This window comes from Pezoporus occidentalis, unplaced genomic scaffold, assembly GCF_034315485.1.
Source record: "Pezoporus occidentalis ecotype Australia unplaced genomic scaffold, CSIRO_AGI_Poc_V1 ctg73, whole genome shotgun sequence".
Classification (NCBI taxonomy): Eukaryota; Metazoa; Chordata; class Aves; order Psittaciformes; family Psittacidae; genus Pezoporus; species Pezoporus occidentalis.
In genome coordinates this window covers 3,336,479-3,355,322 of record NW_026916082.1, presented here as the reverse complement: position 1 = coordinate 3,355,322, position 18,844 = coordinate 3,336,479, and the positions used below count along the sequence as shown (strand labels likewise).

Here is an 18,844-nt window from a genome sequence, read left to right as displayed (position 1 = left end):
AATAAAGCCAAAGGACTTAATTTTTTTAATTTTTTTTAAATTTTTTTAATTTTATTTTTGGAACAATGTGACATTTTTCTTTTTCAGCCTAGTTTTGCTTTAATAATCTTCTAAAATGCTTAACATCCTTTTTTTCTATTGACGAAGAAACTGATTTAAAAAGAGGAAGAGTAAAGCAGTTTTTGTGGCAAGATTTTACTGGTTTAAGGACATGTCAGCCAGTTACAGCTGAGTAGTCTTTAATCTTTAGATGTGTTTGTGCAGTGATAATCCCTTGTAAAATGCTAGGAAGCTCATTACTTACAGCTGAATTTTATTTTGGGTTGTCACAAGTAAATCTGTGGAGCTGATACCTTTTCACGCTGGCTGTGACTTACCCCAGAAAAAGGGAAAGCTACAGGCTGGTAATGCTTGGTCTTGGTATTACATCTTCGCCATTCAAAAAAATCTTGACAGCTTTCAGGTTCATGAGACTTTTCCCAGATGAAAGATACATATGTTTATATCTGCTTCATGAGTGTTTTTAAAGTCATACTGCCTACCTTTCTAACACAAATGGGAAAGCAAGCTTTTTTATTTCATAAAATTGCATATAAGCCCATGCAGTAGTATCAGGCAGCTTTACAGTACCAGAGACTGCAAGACCCATGATAAAACTGAGGGAGCTTATTCATGGGGAAGGTAACATACAGCATTGCTTTCCCAGTCACCCTCCACTATCAGTCATTTATTTCCTGCAAGCATGGTGCAAATAACACCCTTAGGAAGTGGCTTTCATTCGTCTTTCTGACACACTTAATTTTAATAAATTTGGTCTAATGGAATTTCTTTTTTTTGTTTCATTTGGGACGGGGGGAGCCTTCAAATGTGTGCACTGAGCTTTCTCTGCAGTGGAAAATGAATAAGGGAAATCCCTTGGGGGAGAACTGAGCTTCCTGTAGCTTATAAATCTTTTTTTGGATGTCCTAGACAGTGCTGTTTGTGCAGTGGAAGAGTTGCAGCCCTTGGGTATGTTATCTCTTTGATTTGGGCTTTTCTAGTTGTAGTGAGGCAAATCTTTGAGTGAAGGAAATTTGAGGTAATAATTCATGATGCTTTGCTGCTTTCTACTGGGTAAAGATCTGTTCCTCAGAATGCGTTATCCCACTTGTAGGAATTTTTCAGAATGTCTTTCCTTCCCTGAATGATGTTCCCAACTGGTGGAAATTATTTGTGCTCCACTGGAAACCTATAGAGTGGCACCAGTTTGTCTGTTACTTCTTTAATCTCTTTAGGAAATACATGCTGTTAGTAGTGCTTATAGTACAATCTGAGCTACTTGATTAACAGCAAGCCAAGGGTAGAGGCTAATAATCTGCTTTCCCTACTGAGCTTTATGGATCAGGCTGCTGAGGATAGAGGTGGTAGGTGACATGATGAGAATATTTTTCTTTCATAAGACTTATTTATTCAGTTGCTTGGGTAGCTCAAAGGCAGAAATATAGAAATACCATTCTTCCTGAGAACAGGTGTTGAGCAAGCAGAAGAGATGGAAGGAAGAAACTGTATGTGCTTCCCTGGAGGCACACGTGTCAAATGTAAAACATGAGTCAAAGGGAATGGAATATAAAGCTTCATTCCATACCTGTGTCTTGATAAATGGCTGACTACAATTGTAAGACAAATTAGTTCAGTAGATGGGTCACTGAACTGGTGATAGGGCTAAAAGTTTCTCTTAGAAGAGAAACCTCCTGAATTATTTCTGTAATGAATGAATCTATGCTATTTCTCTAGTGTTTTGGGGGATAACAGCTTGCAGATGAAAGAGGTATGGAAGCAATATCCAGCTTTGGGGCTAAATTCAGGTTTCTAAAGCCCCTTCTTAGTTGAGGCCAAAGGCAGGTTGGTTTGGTATAGGATGAAGTTTAATAAGGCTGAGTGGAAAGATCAGTGGACTAGAATTTGGGAATGCAGTGCTGGAAAATCAGAAATGCAAGTGGGAGGAAGATGCTTATTTGGCTGTTATTTGCATTCAGAAATAAAGTTTCTTGTGTAAGGAAAGGACTGTGAGAGGATAGAGAAATAATTTGCAAGCTGTTAAGTGCTTCTGAAATGAAGTATCTAAACCAGTGCTTTAGTGCTGCCAGAGTATCTGTCACTTACCAGAGCTTCAAGTGTCTGGATCCCTTGTCAGACCTTGAATCTTGCCCATTGAGCTTGGGAATCAGTAATTCTATATTTGTAGAAAGGAACTCGTATGATGTTAATCTGCTGTGGAAGGACACACGGAAATCCTGAAACTCCAAAGTTTTCAGTCTTAAAACATTTGTACTACACGGACTGGACTATTCAGAAGAGCTCAAAATAGGTGTCTTCCAGCTTTCACTGTTGCATTGATACAGCTGATGAAACAATACAGTTCTCTGCCGTGTGTTGAGAGGAATGGGCCATTTTTTGATGTTACACCTTCCAGGCAGGCTGGTTAATTTTGTTGATAAGCATTAATAGCATTTTGTTTAATTTTTAGGAATTTTGAAAATTACATTCGCCAAAACCAACAGGGGGCCCAGGATGTGTGGGCTAGTTCCAGGATCAAGGTGCTATCCCGTAAGGAAATTTTCCTTGCACCTGTGTGTTGGTCTGCTTTTGTTTAACGTAAGTTTGTCCCAAAACATAGCTAAAGGAGTTGAAGGGAGTGATGAAGAGATGAAGGGTCTTGTGCTTTTTTAGAGATCAAAAGTACTCTCACTAGTGGAATGACTGTATCTTGTTGTTTCTTAACATCATGTCTGGAAGTCCAAAAGGGCATCTGATTCCACAGGATGATTTTAATCATCATTGTTCCACCTGGAAGATAGCACTTGTCAGCTGTCATAAAAAAAGGCCAGTGATTTGGGTGCTGCAGTTCTGGTAATGGGCTTTCACCCAGTAGTCTTTTATTCCTGGCTTTGCCCTCTGCTGAGAGAGGAAGTCAGGAATTTACTCAGCTTTTTCATTCCAAAAAGACTGCATGAAATCCCCAAATTTAAATAGTTTATATATAGTAAAATAAGGCTACCTCCGTCTACATTCCACATGACAGTGAATGATGAGGAGGAGGAGAAAGGAAGATAAAGGTCACCAGTCACTTGGCACTACTGTGCCTCTCCTATGCTTTCTGCTAAAGCCTTGAGGATACAGGCAGGAGGCAGCTTAGGTTTATTATCCTTCAGTTAACAGGATCTTAGTCACACATCTTAATAAGAGTTTTGAGTGTTGGTTTGTAATATGCTTTGACTTCCCCTCCTTTTGAGTTAGCTTCCAGATAAAATGCATGCCAAGGGGAAGATGTGAGGTGCAATTTACCATCCTGCCCTTTAGTTTTAAGAGATGAATCCTCTAAAGGAGACAGGCACGTGCCTTTCTTTTTATTTTATAACTAGGAGGCAGTTGAAATCTAGTGAGTTCTCTTCCTGACAGATAGGAAGAACCCCAGGTCAGAATGTCTTGTGATTGTCTTATCTTCCTTTAATACCCTCATGCTTCCTTGTTCTGCTCAAGGGGTGCAGTTCCAATCCCTCACTGCTTGGTGGAAAACCTCCATCTGCTCCATTAGTTCTACTCTCTCCCCCTTTTTCCCTCCAGCATGGTTAAAAAATATAGTAGGAGAAATAAGAGACTGGAATTTGCAGCGTGGGAACGGTGTAGAGCGTAATGAGGACCTGTTTAAAAAATAAAAACCTTAGGGTTTATCTTATTTTTTTATTAACTTGAGGGGACTGTCATTTCGGCTGCAGTGCTGCTTGAAAGTTTCTCAGGCCTAATATCTTCCCTAAAGGTATTTAGCATTAATATCCCTTGACTTATATAGTAGTTATAAATAGTATAGCCCATTAAAAGATGGAATCATTCAGTCCTGTTGGACTCCTTCCCAAAGACTGTGAGCTGAATGTGCTTTGAACCTTGTGAAGGTAAATATCAGATACACTCTTTGTATATGGAGGTTGTAGCTTAATACAAGCTGCCTTTGCACTTCAGTCAGTGGTTAGTCTGCAGCTGGTGCAGATAACTGCTCATGTGCAGCTGATTTGATCTTTTGACTGGAGACTCAGTAGCAGGCTTTCTGTCCTGTATGACTCTGTCTTTCTGACAGTCCTATCACTCTTCAGCTTTTTCTGTGTGTGTGTGTCTGTGCTCTAAATAAGATCAGGAAAATGAGAATAATCTAACCATTTTGTCTGGAGGATGTTTGCCCTCATCAGGTAGATGTCTATCTCCCCATCACAATGTTAGTTTCAGGTTTCTCAAGTGATGGAGCATGAATCCTGTCTTTTGACCACAGACAGTTGCTTTATTTTGACATAATAGACATGATTTAAATTTTTCTATGGGGATATGACCATGCAGCTCCATTTTAAGGTTGGTGTGATCTGCTGCTTGAGGAAGTTTGCATCGGTGCTGCAGCAGATGTTCTCAGTTTCTAAAAGTATTGTTTTAACAATGCCCGTTTCATGGGGATCCTAGGTGGAAATGCAGCAAGAGGCCCCACTTGGTGGTTGCAGCTCTCTGAGGTGCAAACTTTATATGTTGTTATTATAGCAGTGCTTGTGCTTGTTACTAGTGTTGTCCTGGCTGGCTGTTGAAGTTGATGATGCCAATGGGATCTGGTTCATCTTTAGCTGGTGGCTGTAAATTGGATGGGGAGGTAGGGAGGAAGAGGAAAAGAAACAATCTGTACTCCACGTTTTAATGCCAGGGCTTTTTTGGTGTGTTTTTATTTATTTATTTATAACTAATTTTTATTTTTTATTCATTCCCCACCCCCAAAATAACTGGGATGGATCTTACTTTGAATATATCCTACTTCCTTTAAGAAGCTGTTTTTGACTAAGTCCTGCCTGCTTCGCTAAAATACAACAGTTTTTATTCTGACAGTATCAACCTGTTTTACAGAATATAGAGCCCCAGTGAGAATAGACCTTTAACAGGAATTTATATCCCAAGTCTGAAATGTGCACTTTGTCTGTTATGATCCCTGGGTGCCTATTAAGGGATTACGTACATCTTAACGTCCCAAGTTTTTTTCCATAAACAAATGAAACCTTTGAATCTGAGGTTCAAGGAATATGCACAGAGGAAATGTGGTTTAACAGGTCTTTGGGGAGAAAGAGATAAGGTGGGAAAGTGAAGAATTGATGACCTACTAACTGTTTCAATTTCCCATCTTGAATTATTGACAACACATGACATTACAACCTTACAAATTACGGTCAATAAATAGCTCAGAAAATATGACCTTTGCATTACAATTGGTCTCAATATGCCTTCCAGCTTATTACAAACAGCTGCTCCTGGCATATTTTGTTGCAGCTGGAGTGGGTGAAGGAATGCAAGGAACTAAAGAACTTCCTTGGGTAATGAGGCAAATCTCTGGGTGATGGCTGAAATGTCTCTTGTTTGAGACTGGGCTCACTCCTCTGAAGTTTTGGGGTCATCTAATTTTCAGTGATAAAGACATCTAATTAATTAACATTAGTTGTCTTTATGTTCTGCCCTGCCTCTTTCTAGATCAAGTGATGATTCTGTTTGTAGATTCTAGAAAGTGCTATGTTACTCTTAATTCCTCCCACTTTCTTGACTGGTGACCAGTGAGTGCAAGCTGAATGGGTGGTTTGTCTCATTTGTTCATGACAAAGCAAGTGCATTAAATTCTTGCTTTGTTTTGTTGTTCATGTGATTAACACACTAAAGTAAGTGTTGTGCTGAATCTGGCCCTGAGATTTCTGCTGATATGGGACAAGCTGTGAACACAAGGACTTGATTTTGCATCTTTTCTTCTTAGCGCTATTGAGGAGTAACAAGACACCAAATTAGTGTTGGCAGCCAGAAAACTCATAAGGCACTTTCTGAATCATAGGCCTGAGCCAAATTAATTTCTAATTTAATTCCATTAACAAAGGGTCACTGTAAGAGGAGACCTACTATGTTTGTTTATGGAGTGATGCATTTTATTGTCATTTGCTAGTGTAAGATGCATAGGGAGTGCTAGAAGAGTGTTTTCAGGGGGAAAACTAGATGTCCTGAACACATGTAACAGAAGACTGCTGAATACATACGACTTTTTGCACCAAGTTTGTTGTTTTTTTTTTTTTTCTCAGTTTCTGGGAAACATACCTTATGTCTGTTAGTATAGTGTTGTTCATCACTGACTGAAAATCAGTCAAAAAAGTGTGTTCCCATCTGTGGTGATGCAAAAAGATGGAAGGATTAGAGAAAGAATAGAAAGCTTGAATTTGACTCATACCTTGTTAGAGATAGGGTGGAAGTTGTGATTTAAAGTTAGAGCAGGTTAGAATCTTATGAAGTCTATCTCTCCATGCACTCAAGGACAGGGAAGAATGATTTCATCAGAGCAAGTATTCCCTCCCTGCCTTCTGTAAAAAACTCTTTTAAACTTTGCATGCTTGACATGTGTAATAAAACCAACCTACAGTGCAGAGCTGTTATTAGGAGTGATCAGTTAAGTTTTCAGGCACTTTGGGGACCTAAAAATGAAAGGTACTTACGGTCATAAGTTTCACTACCCTTTCTGCGCCCCGATGAAAGTTTTAAAGATTCAGTTTCTTCTCTGGGGTGAGAGGGAGGCAGTCTATTATTCAAGGATGTCATCCTTAACTCTCGCGTAGTTTCCTTGTGGCCATGCATCACCCCTCGCTAATTCTGTCAAGGAGTATCTTTTGCTTGTGACAGAGTGCTAAACAGTGATTTATTGCTTGAATACACATTGCATTCATGAAAGTCATTTGTTTAAATAGTAAAGTGCTAAATAAATTATTCATTGAATGGTAATTTTTCACTTTTATATTCTGTAGTGAGCTCCAGAATAACCAATCTGGATATTGTATATACCACATGTATATACACAGTTTTCTTGTGTGTATCCCTGCATACCCAGGCCTCCCCTAGGACATGTTTCCCAAGGAAATACCTAGTTTCAGCCTTTCAACTTTGTTGCCCTTTATGATATTTTTCCTCTTCATTCTTTCTTCACACAGAGCTGTGTGAATTATGTTCAAGTAGAAGCTTGGATTGCTGGTTTGGGAAATACTGTGTGTGTTTGGAGTTTATGGGTATTTCTAAATCCTTCAGAAACTTCGGGGTCTTAACCAGGGAGGCACTACCATAAATACAGCTTGCAAAGCAGAATCCTAATGGCTGAGTGGTATGTTTCCATGAAGTCTCTTCTTGCATGCTCCCTCTTGTTCTGCAAGTGTTGTATGCTGCTCTCTTTTAGCTGCCAGTGCATGTAAGATCAGGTGTCTGAGACTCAGCAGCAGCTAGTTTTTACTTGCAGGTATGCTTCAGAAATGGCTTCTCAGCGCTTAAAATCTTTGTCTCTTGGCAAAGCCCAGAGCCTCCAGAATGTCTCTGAGTGTTTCAATAGCAAGCCCAAGAGCTGGCCAGGCACAGAACAGCTTAGTGCTTTTCTGCGGTTGACCCTTTCACCCTTTCTTGGGTGTCCACTCTAAATCACTGGCAGTAACTGCATGTTTAAGCAAGAACTACTGATTGACAGCGAATATAATAGAGTGTAAGAGAAGAAATTTCCTTCCAAGTAGTTTAGGGCTTCACCCTTCTCTGGTCTTAATTCTGAAATAATCCCCCAAAGGCCTATGCGGGTATTCAGTGACATGAATAAACAGAAGACGTGCACAGAGCTCTCATGCTAATGGCTTTTAAGCATCAATGCAATTATAGTGTGTAATCGATTCTCTCTATACTAACTTTTGTCTTCTGAAAAGAGACCTTGTCTCTCTCTTAACTGTTTGCCTTTGTATTAAAACATTTAAAGATAACGGGTGATTTTTTTCCCCCTTGTTTTTCTCTTCCTTTACCTCTTTCCTGCCTATTTCTGCCACTGGAAGAAAATCTGTCATTACATTTACTTTGCAACCTGACTATCTCTGCTTTCTGTTTTTAATTCATTAATCACACATAGAGTTGCTCAGAAATATTTCTGTGAAAGGGGAATTTGTGAAAATGGGTTTCAGTGTTGGAAAAAGGGCTTGAAAGGAGGGAATTGGTCCTTTTCTGAGCCAGGAAAAGCCATCACTCAGTGTCTTGACCTTTGGGCTTTAGCTATTACAGAAACACAATTTTCTTCTCTGTGCATTGGTGGTGGTAGTATTTTAAATTCTTCTTAGACTGAGTAAATTTGTTTCATTTTGTTGACAAGCATGAAGGTTAGGGCTATCTTTAAAAGATTTGAGGAAGAGAGACGCCTCCTTTTGCCTCTCTTCATTGTAGTTCATACTGTTGTCTCCTCTAAATGTTGTCACCATGCTGGGGATCCCTGTAAATTGAGTATAAAAGAAACTGCCATACATATTGCTCATACTGATTGAATTATACAAGAATAAGAAAGGAAATACTAGGATCCATGTTTGGCGAGCGCTGAGTTGCCTACCAGTGGATTTTATAGATACCAAAAGTATGTATAACTATAAACAGATTTAGACAAACTCATGAGGGCTGAAGCTACCTGTAGTTGCTATAAGAACAAAAGAATTGTCATACTGGGCTATATTCCCTCTCTAACAGAGGCTAAAATTGCATGCCTGGGAAAGCTTGCACAAACATTGTGCTAGATATATTTTTATTTAGTTGACCTTAGTGCACATCTCTTCCCTGAACTCCTATCTCCCCTTGAGCTGATGTTGTTTTCAGGGTCCAGAATATGTGGTGGAAAGGAATTTTCTTACTCATGTAGATGTGATATTTTGAACCTACCAGTTTCACTTGCTGTGCTGGGTCTTGTGTATTCAAAATCAGTAAATAATCAATTTGGGACACTTGTGACTTTACAGATTTCTTTCATATCTCATTTGTTGTTCTTTTTTGGATTGAAAGTTGGAGTAATTTCTTACTTAAAAAAAAGGCCAGTCCACATCTTTGATCATCCTTGCTTGCTTTCTCTGATCTTTTTATTAATAGGCACAATAGTAATATTAGTTTCTGAATTAAGAAGAGTATAATCTGCTTATTGCTGAAAATAAGAGAAAGAATCACCCTCTACATAGACAATTTTTAATGCTTCCTCCTTAAACATCTGCTGTTGCCTCCTGTCACAGATGGGATACTGGGCAATATCAGGCCTCTTTTATGTCCACTGAAGGATGTAGAACAATGAAAGAATTTTTAGTTTACAGATTCTTCATAATAGGCTGTAGGGAGATGGGGTGTCAGTAATCTAGCTCTGTAACCATGTGGCTGTCCTTCTCTGTCATCATACTTTTCTCCTTTTCCTTTGCTTGCTGATGTGTTTATATAGGGAAGCAGTTGATCCGCAGTCCAGCCAGAAAGCAAATCACAGTCTTCATGCATCCATAGCTCTTGCTACTTGCATAGTTGTTAGAGACCCTGATACTTGCTGACTGGTATAAAATTGCTAAATAATAATAATACAAAGAACAAGGTTTGTACAAGTAATTTGCCCCAAACAATGAGTTCTCTCAAGTTTGTCTTTTTCTATTCATGAGCAGCCTGTAAAACTCTGTCATGAATTATTCAGACTTATTTTTGAATTTATTTGAAAACATTTTCTCACAGAGATGCCTTGCCAAACAGCTCACTGAGAATATTCCTCAGTTCTGGTTGTGTTTTCCTTTTTTTTTAGCTCAGTCCTAAAGTTCTGTGCTGTACTGGGAAGGTGTAGATGAAGAAGGGAACAGATAGGTGTTGCCCAATTATTTGTAGTGGTTGATTGAATGGTGCATACTCTCAAACACTGCAGTCTAGCCCGAGAAACATGGTTTATTAACACATAATGCATAAGAAAGTCCTTTGGCTTCCTGCTCAATTATAGGAGACCAACAGGGTTGTGAAAACTTAATTTAGTGCTTCTTTGTTATTGACTTATGCTCCTGCTAACTAGGCGATGGAAAGGATCTCTAGAGTTTAATAAGGGATTCATGGATCACTGCACATTGAGGTGTACTTAAACTGTCTTGATTGTGGCTGGATGTTTGTTTCTCTCTTCCCAATCAGAAGGCAATGTGACAGTTTTATCAGGAGGGTCTTGTAAAGGATAGCTACAGCATTACCGTTTTTACACGGCTATATTTATTACAATAACTTATTAACAAAATGTTGTTATATTGAAGACTGCTTGTGTTCTGTGCATCTGTGAGACAGTCCCTATGCCTAAACATTTGCAGATCATAACAATGGAGCAAGCAAACTGCACATGCAGTGTGTTGAGTCCCAGAAGCTCTGGATGTATTTGTGTTGCATGCTTCTTGCATGGGTGGAGAGTGAAGATTGTTGTCTCCCACCAGAGAGGGAAGACTGTTGTGACACCTCTTTCTCAAACTGTGGCACATCCTGAAGATCAGGTCATAGTGTTGAGTGTGTAGCTGGCACATGAATGAAACAAGAAGCTTTCTATCAATAGAGCACTAATGTTGGGAGTTCATGAAGACCCTAAGTTATCCTATGCTGGAAATTGATATACTCTTAAGGCTTGAGACATAATAGTCCATGGTGCTGTGTAAGAAGTCAGGACAGAATGGCATCCTGAAAGCTTTCACTGGGCTGCAGGGTGGTAGGGCGGGGGGAGCAGCATGGAAATCATACCTTCTTTTTTTTTCCCTGCTATTTCAGTAATCAGATGTCTGATCACTGCACTAAGAGTCTACAGAAGAAACCGATTCTCAGACTGATTCACAAAGCTGCTCTAAGTGGTTTGCAGTCAGGTATTAGAAATATTTTATCTATTTATTATTTCAAACAGTTTTGACAAACTGTTGAGCAAGGAGCAGTCTGTACACAAGTAATTTCGTGCAAGCTGCTAAGGGAATCCCATAGAGCAGATCTTCCTGGCAGAGTTTTAGGTCAGTGTAGAGCTAACATTGTAAAAATTGAGCCCTAGGAGTTGTAGGCAACACCTTTAAAAATTTGTGTTCTTCTGTTTGAGAAATAAAGAAAAGGTGAGACAATGTTTTTCATTTCATTACTGTGCTTCTTCACAGCCCCTATTCTGACATTTAGAACAACATAATATGCATGTCTCTGTTCATTAAGTTCCTTCGTACTAGGCAGTGACAGCCACAGAGAGGAAAAAAATAAAGAAAAAGAAACAATCTTAAACACGAACTAACCTTTGCAGGCTAAATAACAACGAAATGAGAACAGCAAAGAAGAAATATGTTTTCTGAAAAAGTAAATAGAACCAAAATCATTGACTTGCATAGGTTATTCAAATATCATTACAAAGGGGAAAAGAGAATACTGAACTCTGGGGCAGAAATAACTAATTTTCCGCCCAGTGACTTGTTTGTTTTGCACATACATGTTTGAGGAGATCTGTTGCTGGTGTTTGAAACACAGTGAATGACACAAGGAGGCTGCTGAAACTAGATGGACTTGAAGATGTTTGTGAGCTGATATATGTCCACAAAAATGAGACAGCTTCCTATAGAAAAGCCCTTTTGTGTTTTGGAAATAGGGTATCTGCACCAGGTGGCGATATCTAAGCTATTGCCCAACAAACTTGTGCATAATTATGCTGCAGCATGGTGTCAAATATTAGCATGGAAGTGTTGAATGCTAAGATTTTATCCTAAATTTACTCAGTAAAGCAGGTATAGCAATATCATTTATGGCTCTAGATGTAGCTAGTCTGCAACTAACATATATATTTGGATTGGTCCAGGGATGCCTCTACAGAAGGATTGTTAAAGCTACGTCAAAAAGTGTGATGGAATGCAGCTGGGTTCTTGCCCCCCCCCCCCGTAAATTCCAAGACAGCTACAGCACTTTAAGATTGTGTGGGTTTTAATGAAATATCTGAGGGAATTAAAAGGAACAAGAAAGACTTTTCAGCTCTCTGGAAGTGAAATATTTTGATTTCCCTTATTGGCACTTCCAATTTTTTGTCTTTTCATGTTCTTTTGGGGATATCAATTACATTTTCTTTTTTTTCCCCTCAAGCAAGGATGTTAAAATTCTCAATGGATTTCTCTTTCATGGAAGTTTTGAGATTTGTTATTTTCCTCGGAAAAAAAAAGGAAAAAATCTGAGTAATTTGTGAAAAATTACTCTCAGTCTGTTTGACATCAGTAATTGCACACCGTGAATCTTAGTCGTCCATAAAATTAGCCTGATTCTAATTTTTAGGTTTTACATATGGGGAAAATGTTTCTTGATTTTTGTATGATATTCCGTGACATTACATCAGCCAGTGGCAAAGAATGGGAGAAAAAAAACCCCACTGTTTTTCCTATTTACTCTTCCCAATTTCTATGCCTGCTATCTTCAGGTCTGCCTCTAAACCTACCAGATGTCAAAATATTCATTAGGGGAAATATTAATCAGTTACTGACATCTCTAGTTCTTCTCGTAAGCAGAGAAGAGGGCCAAGAGAACACAAGACTTGGAGAAAAATGTAAGTAACTGTCCAGTTGCTTTGTAGATTTAAAGGAGGCTCAAAGCCAAGGGTATGTGCAACTTCCATGTCATGTCTCCAAGAAGGCCTCCATGCAGGGCACTGAACCTTATTGAATTCACTGCTACCTTTGATTGGGAGAGTTGTTATTCAGAAGGGTTTTATGTACACACCCTTTCCCCTTCCTTTTTCTCCCCATGTAATCTTTATTTATTTAAGTAAGGGATTTACAGACCTGTTCAGGGGGTGCTGCGAGGGATGTCAGTGACGCAGCTCTGTATCTGGAGCAGACAGCTGCCCTGCTGTCGCTGATAAGCATTCCTGGGCGGGTGGAGATTGAAATTTAGCACTTCTAAAGCCCTAATTGGCACAAGCCTTCGCGAAGCATATGTGCCCGCTGCAGCTCTGCCATCTGATGTCTCAGCAGGTGGCTGGCGCTTTGCACGTTGTCCGCCTCTTCAAAGAGGGATCCTCCAGGCTAGAAAGAAGCACCTCCGGGACAGCCGTGGGATTGTGCATTTTGGGGAGCGCAGGGGATATCTGTGTCAGAGAGATGGAACGCCTCTTCTATGAGGAACCGCTGAGTTGGGACTGCTCAACCTGGAGAGGAGAAGACTCCAGGGAGACCTTTAATTCTTAAAAGGGATCTATAAGAAAGATGGGGAAAGACTTTTTAGCAAGGCCTGTTGCAATGGGTTATGGGGTAATGTTTTAAACTAAAAGAGGGGAGATTCAGGCTGGATGTGAGGAAAAAAATCTTTACAAGCAAGGTGGCAAAATACTGGAATAGGTTGGATGCAGTTCTGGGCGACCTGATCTAGATAACGTCCTTGCTCATTGCAGGGGTTTGGACCAGATGACCTTTAAAGGTCCCTTCCAACCCAAACTATTCTATGATTCTATGTCAGGGTGCCCTGGGAAGCAGCAGAGGGGAGGGTTCATGACTGCTGTGTGAGCCCACCCTCATTGTAGCAGGGGATGCATGTTGTCCTCTGGGTCTGGCAAGCAGGGGCTATTTCAGGGGAAAATAACACTTGAAGGATTGGGGCCACTGCATTGCCCTAGTTGCCACAGAGTGGGTGTTGCTGGGGGACATGGTGTGTCCAGGGCACCTGGAGGTGGCTTGCCATTGTGGGGACATGGGGCATGACTGGCAGGGGCAAATGTAAGTGGGCCACTGAGGAAATCAGGACCTAGGAGCACACTGGGGCATCATGGAGGAGTTGAGAGCTGTGGGGCAGGCTTATGGTCCCTGCTCAGGGAGCCTCAGGGCTGCCCCCTGCACCGCCATGGCGAGGCCCCCCCATGAACCTCAGGGGCAGCAGAGTTAAGCCTTGCAGCCAGGGCTTGTCCCATGCCCAGCCAGGGAGAGGGGAAGGCTGCAGGCAACCGTGGGCTTCGGGCACATCCCTGGGGATGCTCTTCCACAGTCTTAATTTCTTTGCGGGGTCATTTGTGCAGTGTCCCTGAGAAGCAGAGTCAGGGTGTCTGCTCTCTGCCTTGTCTTCTGCCTGATGGGGTTTGCATTTTTTAACAGCCTGAGTTTGCAGCCAGTTATTTGTCAATAGCAGGATGAGTCTCTTATTTTAGTCATAAAGATTAAAATGGGAACAGATAATAAGAAAGTCTGCTTTTCTTCTGGTGATGGTTGGCCCTGGTAAGGCACTCTTTTTTTTTGTGGTGCCTTTCCCATCTCCCCTATCAGCTGCATGTAACTTGTGTTCATGCAGATAGGAAATGCTTTGGGCAGCCTCTCCCCATGCTGTGAGTGATTTAACACAGTTGTGCTGCTGAAACAGATGTCTGTCAGATGTGTGTGCTCTGTCCCCTATACCTTTCTCTAATGCTGTAACTACATGCTTGCTTATGTTCTCAGGTCCCACGTTGCCAAGCTTTTTCTGCTCTGTCTCATATGCTGAGCATAATTTCAAAGACAGTTCCTGGTGTGGCTGGTTCAGGGCTATTGGGTGTGTAAAAGGTAGGATAACTTTTAGCTTTGGAAATGGCAGTTGCGAGTTCTGTTCCTATACCCCAGTGCAAGCAGCCATGTGGCTATTCCTCTGCCATGCTGGTGCCAGCTTGCACAGGGACTGAATTTTCTCCAGTCCTTTGCTTCTCTGCCAAATTGGCTGTGGTTGGCAAGGTTGTCAAGGGGGCAGGGGGATGTGTATCTGTGAGCCTTATTTCTTAGGAACCCGGGCTGAAAATAATAAGAGATACATAGATCATGGGTTTTGTCAGGGGAGAAGTGTTGCGCTTCTAATTTACTGTGGTTTTAATGGGATAGAGAGGAGGATAAGATATACAGTGATCAGGCAGGGAGAAATGCAAAATAAATTAGTAGCAATAGTAATGGTTTAGTAGTTTTTCCCAAATGTCAGAAGCCCATCATCTTGAAAGTCAGGAATTATTTTTTAAGACATTAACAAAAGAGCAGGTTGAAAGGTTTTGCTGGAAATTCTTTTTGCTAAAGTTGCTTTCCTTCCTCTGGTAAGATAATTTTATTCTGGAAGTGTCTGTTTTGGCAGGAGGGAAAAGATGTTTATCAAAAGAGCTAAAAAACTCCTAAATGTGGAGTTTCATGATGACTAAATGTAAAACTTTTCACCGAAGCCGTAGAAATGTTGGTGATTAGAGACGTTTGGAGGTCCCCAGTTCAACCTCTTACTGAAAACAGGGTTATCATCAACTATAGATTAGGTCTCTCTATATATTATAATATTACGTGTATATGTATTATATAATATATATTACAATAATTAGGTATCTTATGTTGTAATACATAATATATATTAATACTTATAATATGCATTAGGTCTACTTTCAAGGATGGAAGCTTTACAGATGTTCTGGGTAGCCTTATCCCAGTGTTGAACTGTTTTCCTTACAGAGATTTGTTTTCCTGGTGTCCAGCCTGAGTCTTCTAGGCAAAAACTGGTGATTGTTTGCTTGTATTATATCATCTGCTACAACCAAAAAGAGTTTGAGAGTTTGACTGGAGACATATATGTGGGTTATCTGCACACCAGAGCTGTGAAAAAGGTCAGCAGTTTCAGTACTTGTGAAACAGCAGAAAGGAATCACTATTTCTACTGCATACAGCAGATCTCATCCTGTATCCTGAAACATTGTCTAGCATGCCAGCTCCTTTCCACTGCACTCTGCCTCCTGGGGTTAAGGGAAGAACCTGTTGGTGATATCATGCAGAGGAGCTGAGCAAGAAAAGGTCTGATTGGCACAATCTTTGCAAATACTTCCCATGTCAGTTTAGGCAAATGCTTTTAACAATTCATTCAATTATGTTAAGCACCCATTAAAGGAATCATAAACTCTCCCTGGGGTCATTTCAGTTCTATGAGATTGTAATTGTTTGAGACTAACCATGATTTCTTCTTTTGCCTTCAGGTGATTCTAATTCTGACAAAGCTGTATGACTACAACCTGGGAAGCATCACAGAGAGCTCTCTTTGGAGGTATGAAGATAAATTGAGTTAATAATTACCACCTTACTTAAATAGGAAGAGCTGATACCTTTCTTTTATTGAATTTAATTGGATTTTTAATAATATGCCAGAAGGTTTGTAGCTAAATCCCCTCTCTCTTACTTCTTTCATACTCAAGGACAAAGAGGCTGAAGTTTGTCTTATTTCAGCTAGATAACCTATTTCATGAATGGGCCATCATTTGATTTCCCCTTTTCCATCTTATTCAAAATCAAATCAAGCAATTGGTTTATCTTTAGGGGAACTAAATGGCTTTAAGTCCTTTTTTATAATGAGTCTTATGGCTGTCTGCTGTCCAGATGATCCTTATGAAAACTCTGGGCTACTAAGACTAGGGGAATACTTCTGAGTGAGTATGCAATGTCTGTTTATTCGGAATTGATAGTACTAGTACCAGATAATGGATTTCCATTTGTGTGATGTTGACTACTAAACTGATTTATAGAGAATGCCATGATACTTTCAAGATTTCAAGACATATAATGCACTCTGTGAGCCAAAGGAAAGAGCTGGGCTATGGTCAGTTCCTTCAGGCTTTTATTTGGATTCAATGAGAACAGATGGGGCCTGTTTTCATCTTTCTGATAAATGGATCTAACAGGTGTTTACATCACATATCCCTAGTGGTACTTTCATGAACTGTAAGGGATGAAAAAGGTTTTCTAGTGGCTCCATCTGTGAAACTTTGGAGGGAAATAGTAGTTTTGTATGGAGGCGGACAGGCTGCCGTCTTGATACAAAAAAACGTTGAGTGTTTGAAACCAAAACTTCTTGTTAGTTAGCTAACTTCTTGTTAGGATGAACTTGCTTTGGTAAGTTTGTTTAGGAAAGTTTTTTTTTGTTTCCAGTGAAGAATTTTTGGTCAGAAGTAAAACAAATAATCTTTCTGTTCATGGAACTGGTCCGGGGTTTAAGAGAATGACAGAGGAGGAAATTGACATGAAGTATATTCTAAATTTGAGCTAGTGTTGTACCCACTGGCCTGAAGAAATATAAAAACCCAAACAAAAAAGACCAAACCAAGAAAAGAAAAATAAATGTGGTGCCCCCTCCCCGAAACAGCAGGTGGAAAACTCAGAAGTATTAGTATTTTGTGTGGTTGGATAAATGGTTTCTTATCCTCCCATAGGGGGAAAATCAGACCTTTCCATTTCATATATGTCGCTGCTATGGCTAGACATCAAAAATGGTCCTAAAAAAATATATATATTAATGGTCCTGCCATCAAAAATGGTAGGTTTTTCTACTGCCTTTGTCTTTACTGTGGTATATACGCCATAATAAAGGGTTTTTCAGGACTGTGGCTTCGGCAATATTTTTCTGAAGGGGGTTCATAAATATGAAATACACTTGGGTTTTGTTTGGGGTTTTGTTGTTTTTTGTTTTTTTTTTTCTTATTACCCTCAGTCATTTCACCCTGTGAAATATTTATCTCTGTTTCATCAATCACTGAGGAAGAAATGGCATTTCAGCATGTGGAGACACCTCCTTACCCATTGCTGGCAGTGAGATATTTGTTTAGGACTGAAAGCAGAAGATAGATCAGAGTGGAAAACATGCTTCTTGTGAGGTATATGAATATGGGCACAAAATTGTGCAGATAACTTGATGCTGTTGTCTTGTTTCAGAGCTAGTTTCAGTGAAGCATGCCACAATGTCATAAATCTTACCCGAATTAAAAGAGAAGGGGCTAGGGATGTCACTGGAGGATGTACCAGAAGCTGGGGCCTTGGCAACATTAGCGGTCCTAGAGCTAGTGGGTGTAATGTACTGTTCTGGACTTTATACAGTCCTAATGTCAGAATGTGATTAATAACATAGGAATAACCTGATTATTTTGTCTAGCCCAGTATCCTATTACCAAAAAGCAGTCCAAGAAAGAATATATGAACACAGTTATATCTGACACTTCCTCCTAGTATTCTCCTAGCATTCATTCTCGAGGTCAAAGTTGAGGGTCCTTCCTCAAACCTTCAGTTTAAGCTCTCTCAAGGTGTGAATAATCTTTTAGTTTTAGTACACAGCAGGGGATTAATACCCCGTGAGCCAATATCTCTTGGAGTGTGTCGAAATCTTTAGTACTTATGACATCTTAGAGCAAGGAATTCTATAGATCATTTGAGAAACCACTTGTCTTACTTTGACCCCATCAGCTTTACTCACTTGGTGCACATCACATCAGGACTTGATTATGGTTGCATGGCCAACTATCCAGAATCCCTGGGCAAATGGGATTGGGAAATGTTGAAGGAGAGCCAGGATAGCTCAAATCAACCCATTTGTCTTTGCCATGCTCCATTATTCTTGATGGGGTCTTCAGTGCTCATGACTGGTCTGAAAGCTGCTAGTGCACTTCATTGTCATTCCTCGATCCTGTTGCCTTACGTAAGCCTTGGGTGATTGTGCTCTGTCCCAAGTCTGGCTCTGCTGTAAGATCCCCACTCACCACGCAGGCATGCCTTCAGGTCACTAATAAATATCCCTATGAAGATCCTGGGACAGCTTCTCTGTTCTCAGCATGATGGAAAGAAATGAGAAGATGGGCATATCTTGTCATTCAATGCACCTGACAGAGAGGTTATTAGCTGTTGCTCCTCCTGGCTGCTTAAGTGACACGTTAATTTAAATCTCCCTGCTTGTTTGAAAAGGATAGAAAAAAATAGAATTGAGAGAAGGGGAGAAACATATCTTGCACTTTAATTTATTTCATGCGTCTAGGTTTGATTCTGGGGAATGGAAGAAAGCATGATCTCATGCTCTGAACTCTTTCTTATGACAAGAGGCTTGTTTCTGAAGTACAGAGGAGAAAGACAGGTTGTTCTGCAGATACCCACAACTGAAATACCTGCCTTGAATATATGAAAAAGAAATACCACTTTTGCCTCCTGTGCCGAGTACATATTCAAAAGGTTGATGAATTATGAGGGGCTCTTTAGAA

General features: G+C 40.1%; 1 protein-coding gene across 4 annotated transcripts in view; it reads left to right on the top strand.

Moving 5' to 3' along the window:
- Positions 1-18,844, top strand: part of SORCS1 (sortilin related VPS10 domain containing receptor 1) — a 300,139-nt gene that overhangs the window by 73,214 nt on the left and 208,081 nt on the right. For all 4 annotated transcript variants that reach the window (XM_062601967.1, XM_062601966.1, XM_062601965.1 and 1 more), the window contains exon 2: positions 15,809-15,876. In XM_062601967.1, coding sequence (XP_062457951.1) covers positions 15,809-15,876 — 68 coding nt within the window. The remainder of the gene's footprint in view (positions 1-15,808; positions 15,877-18,844) is intronic.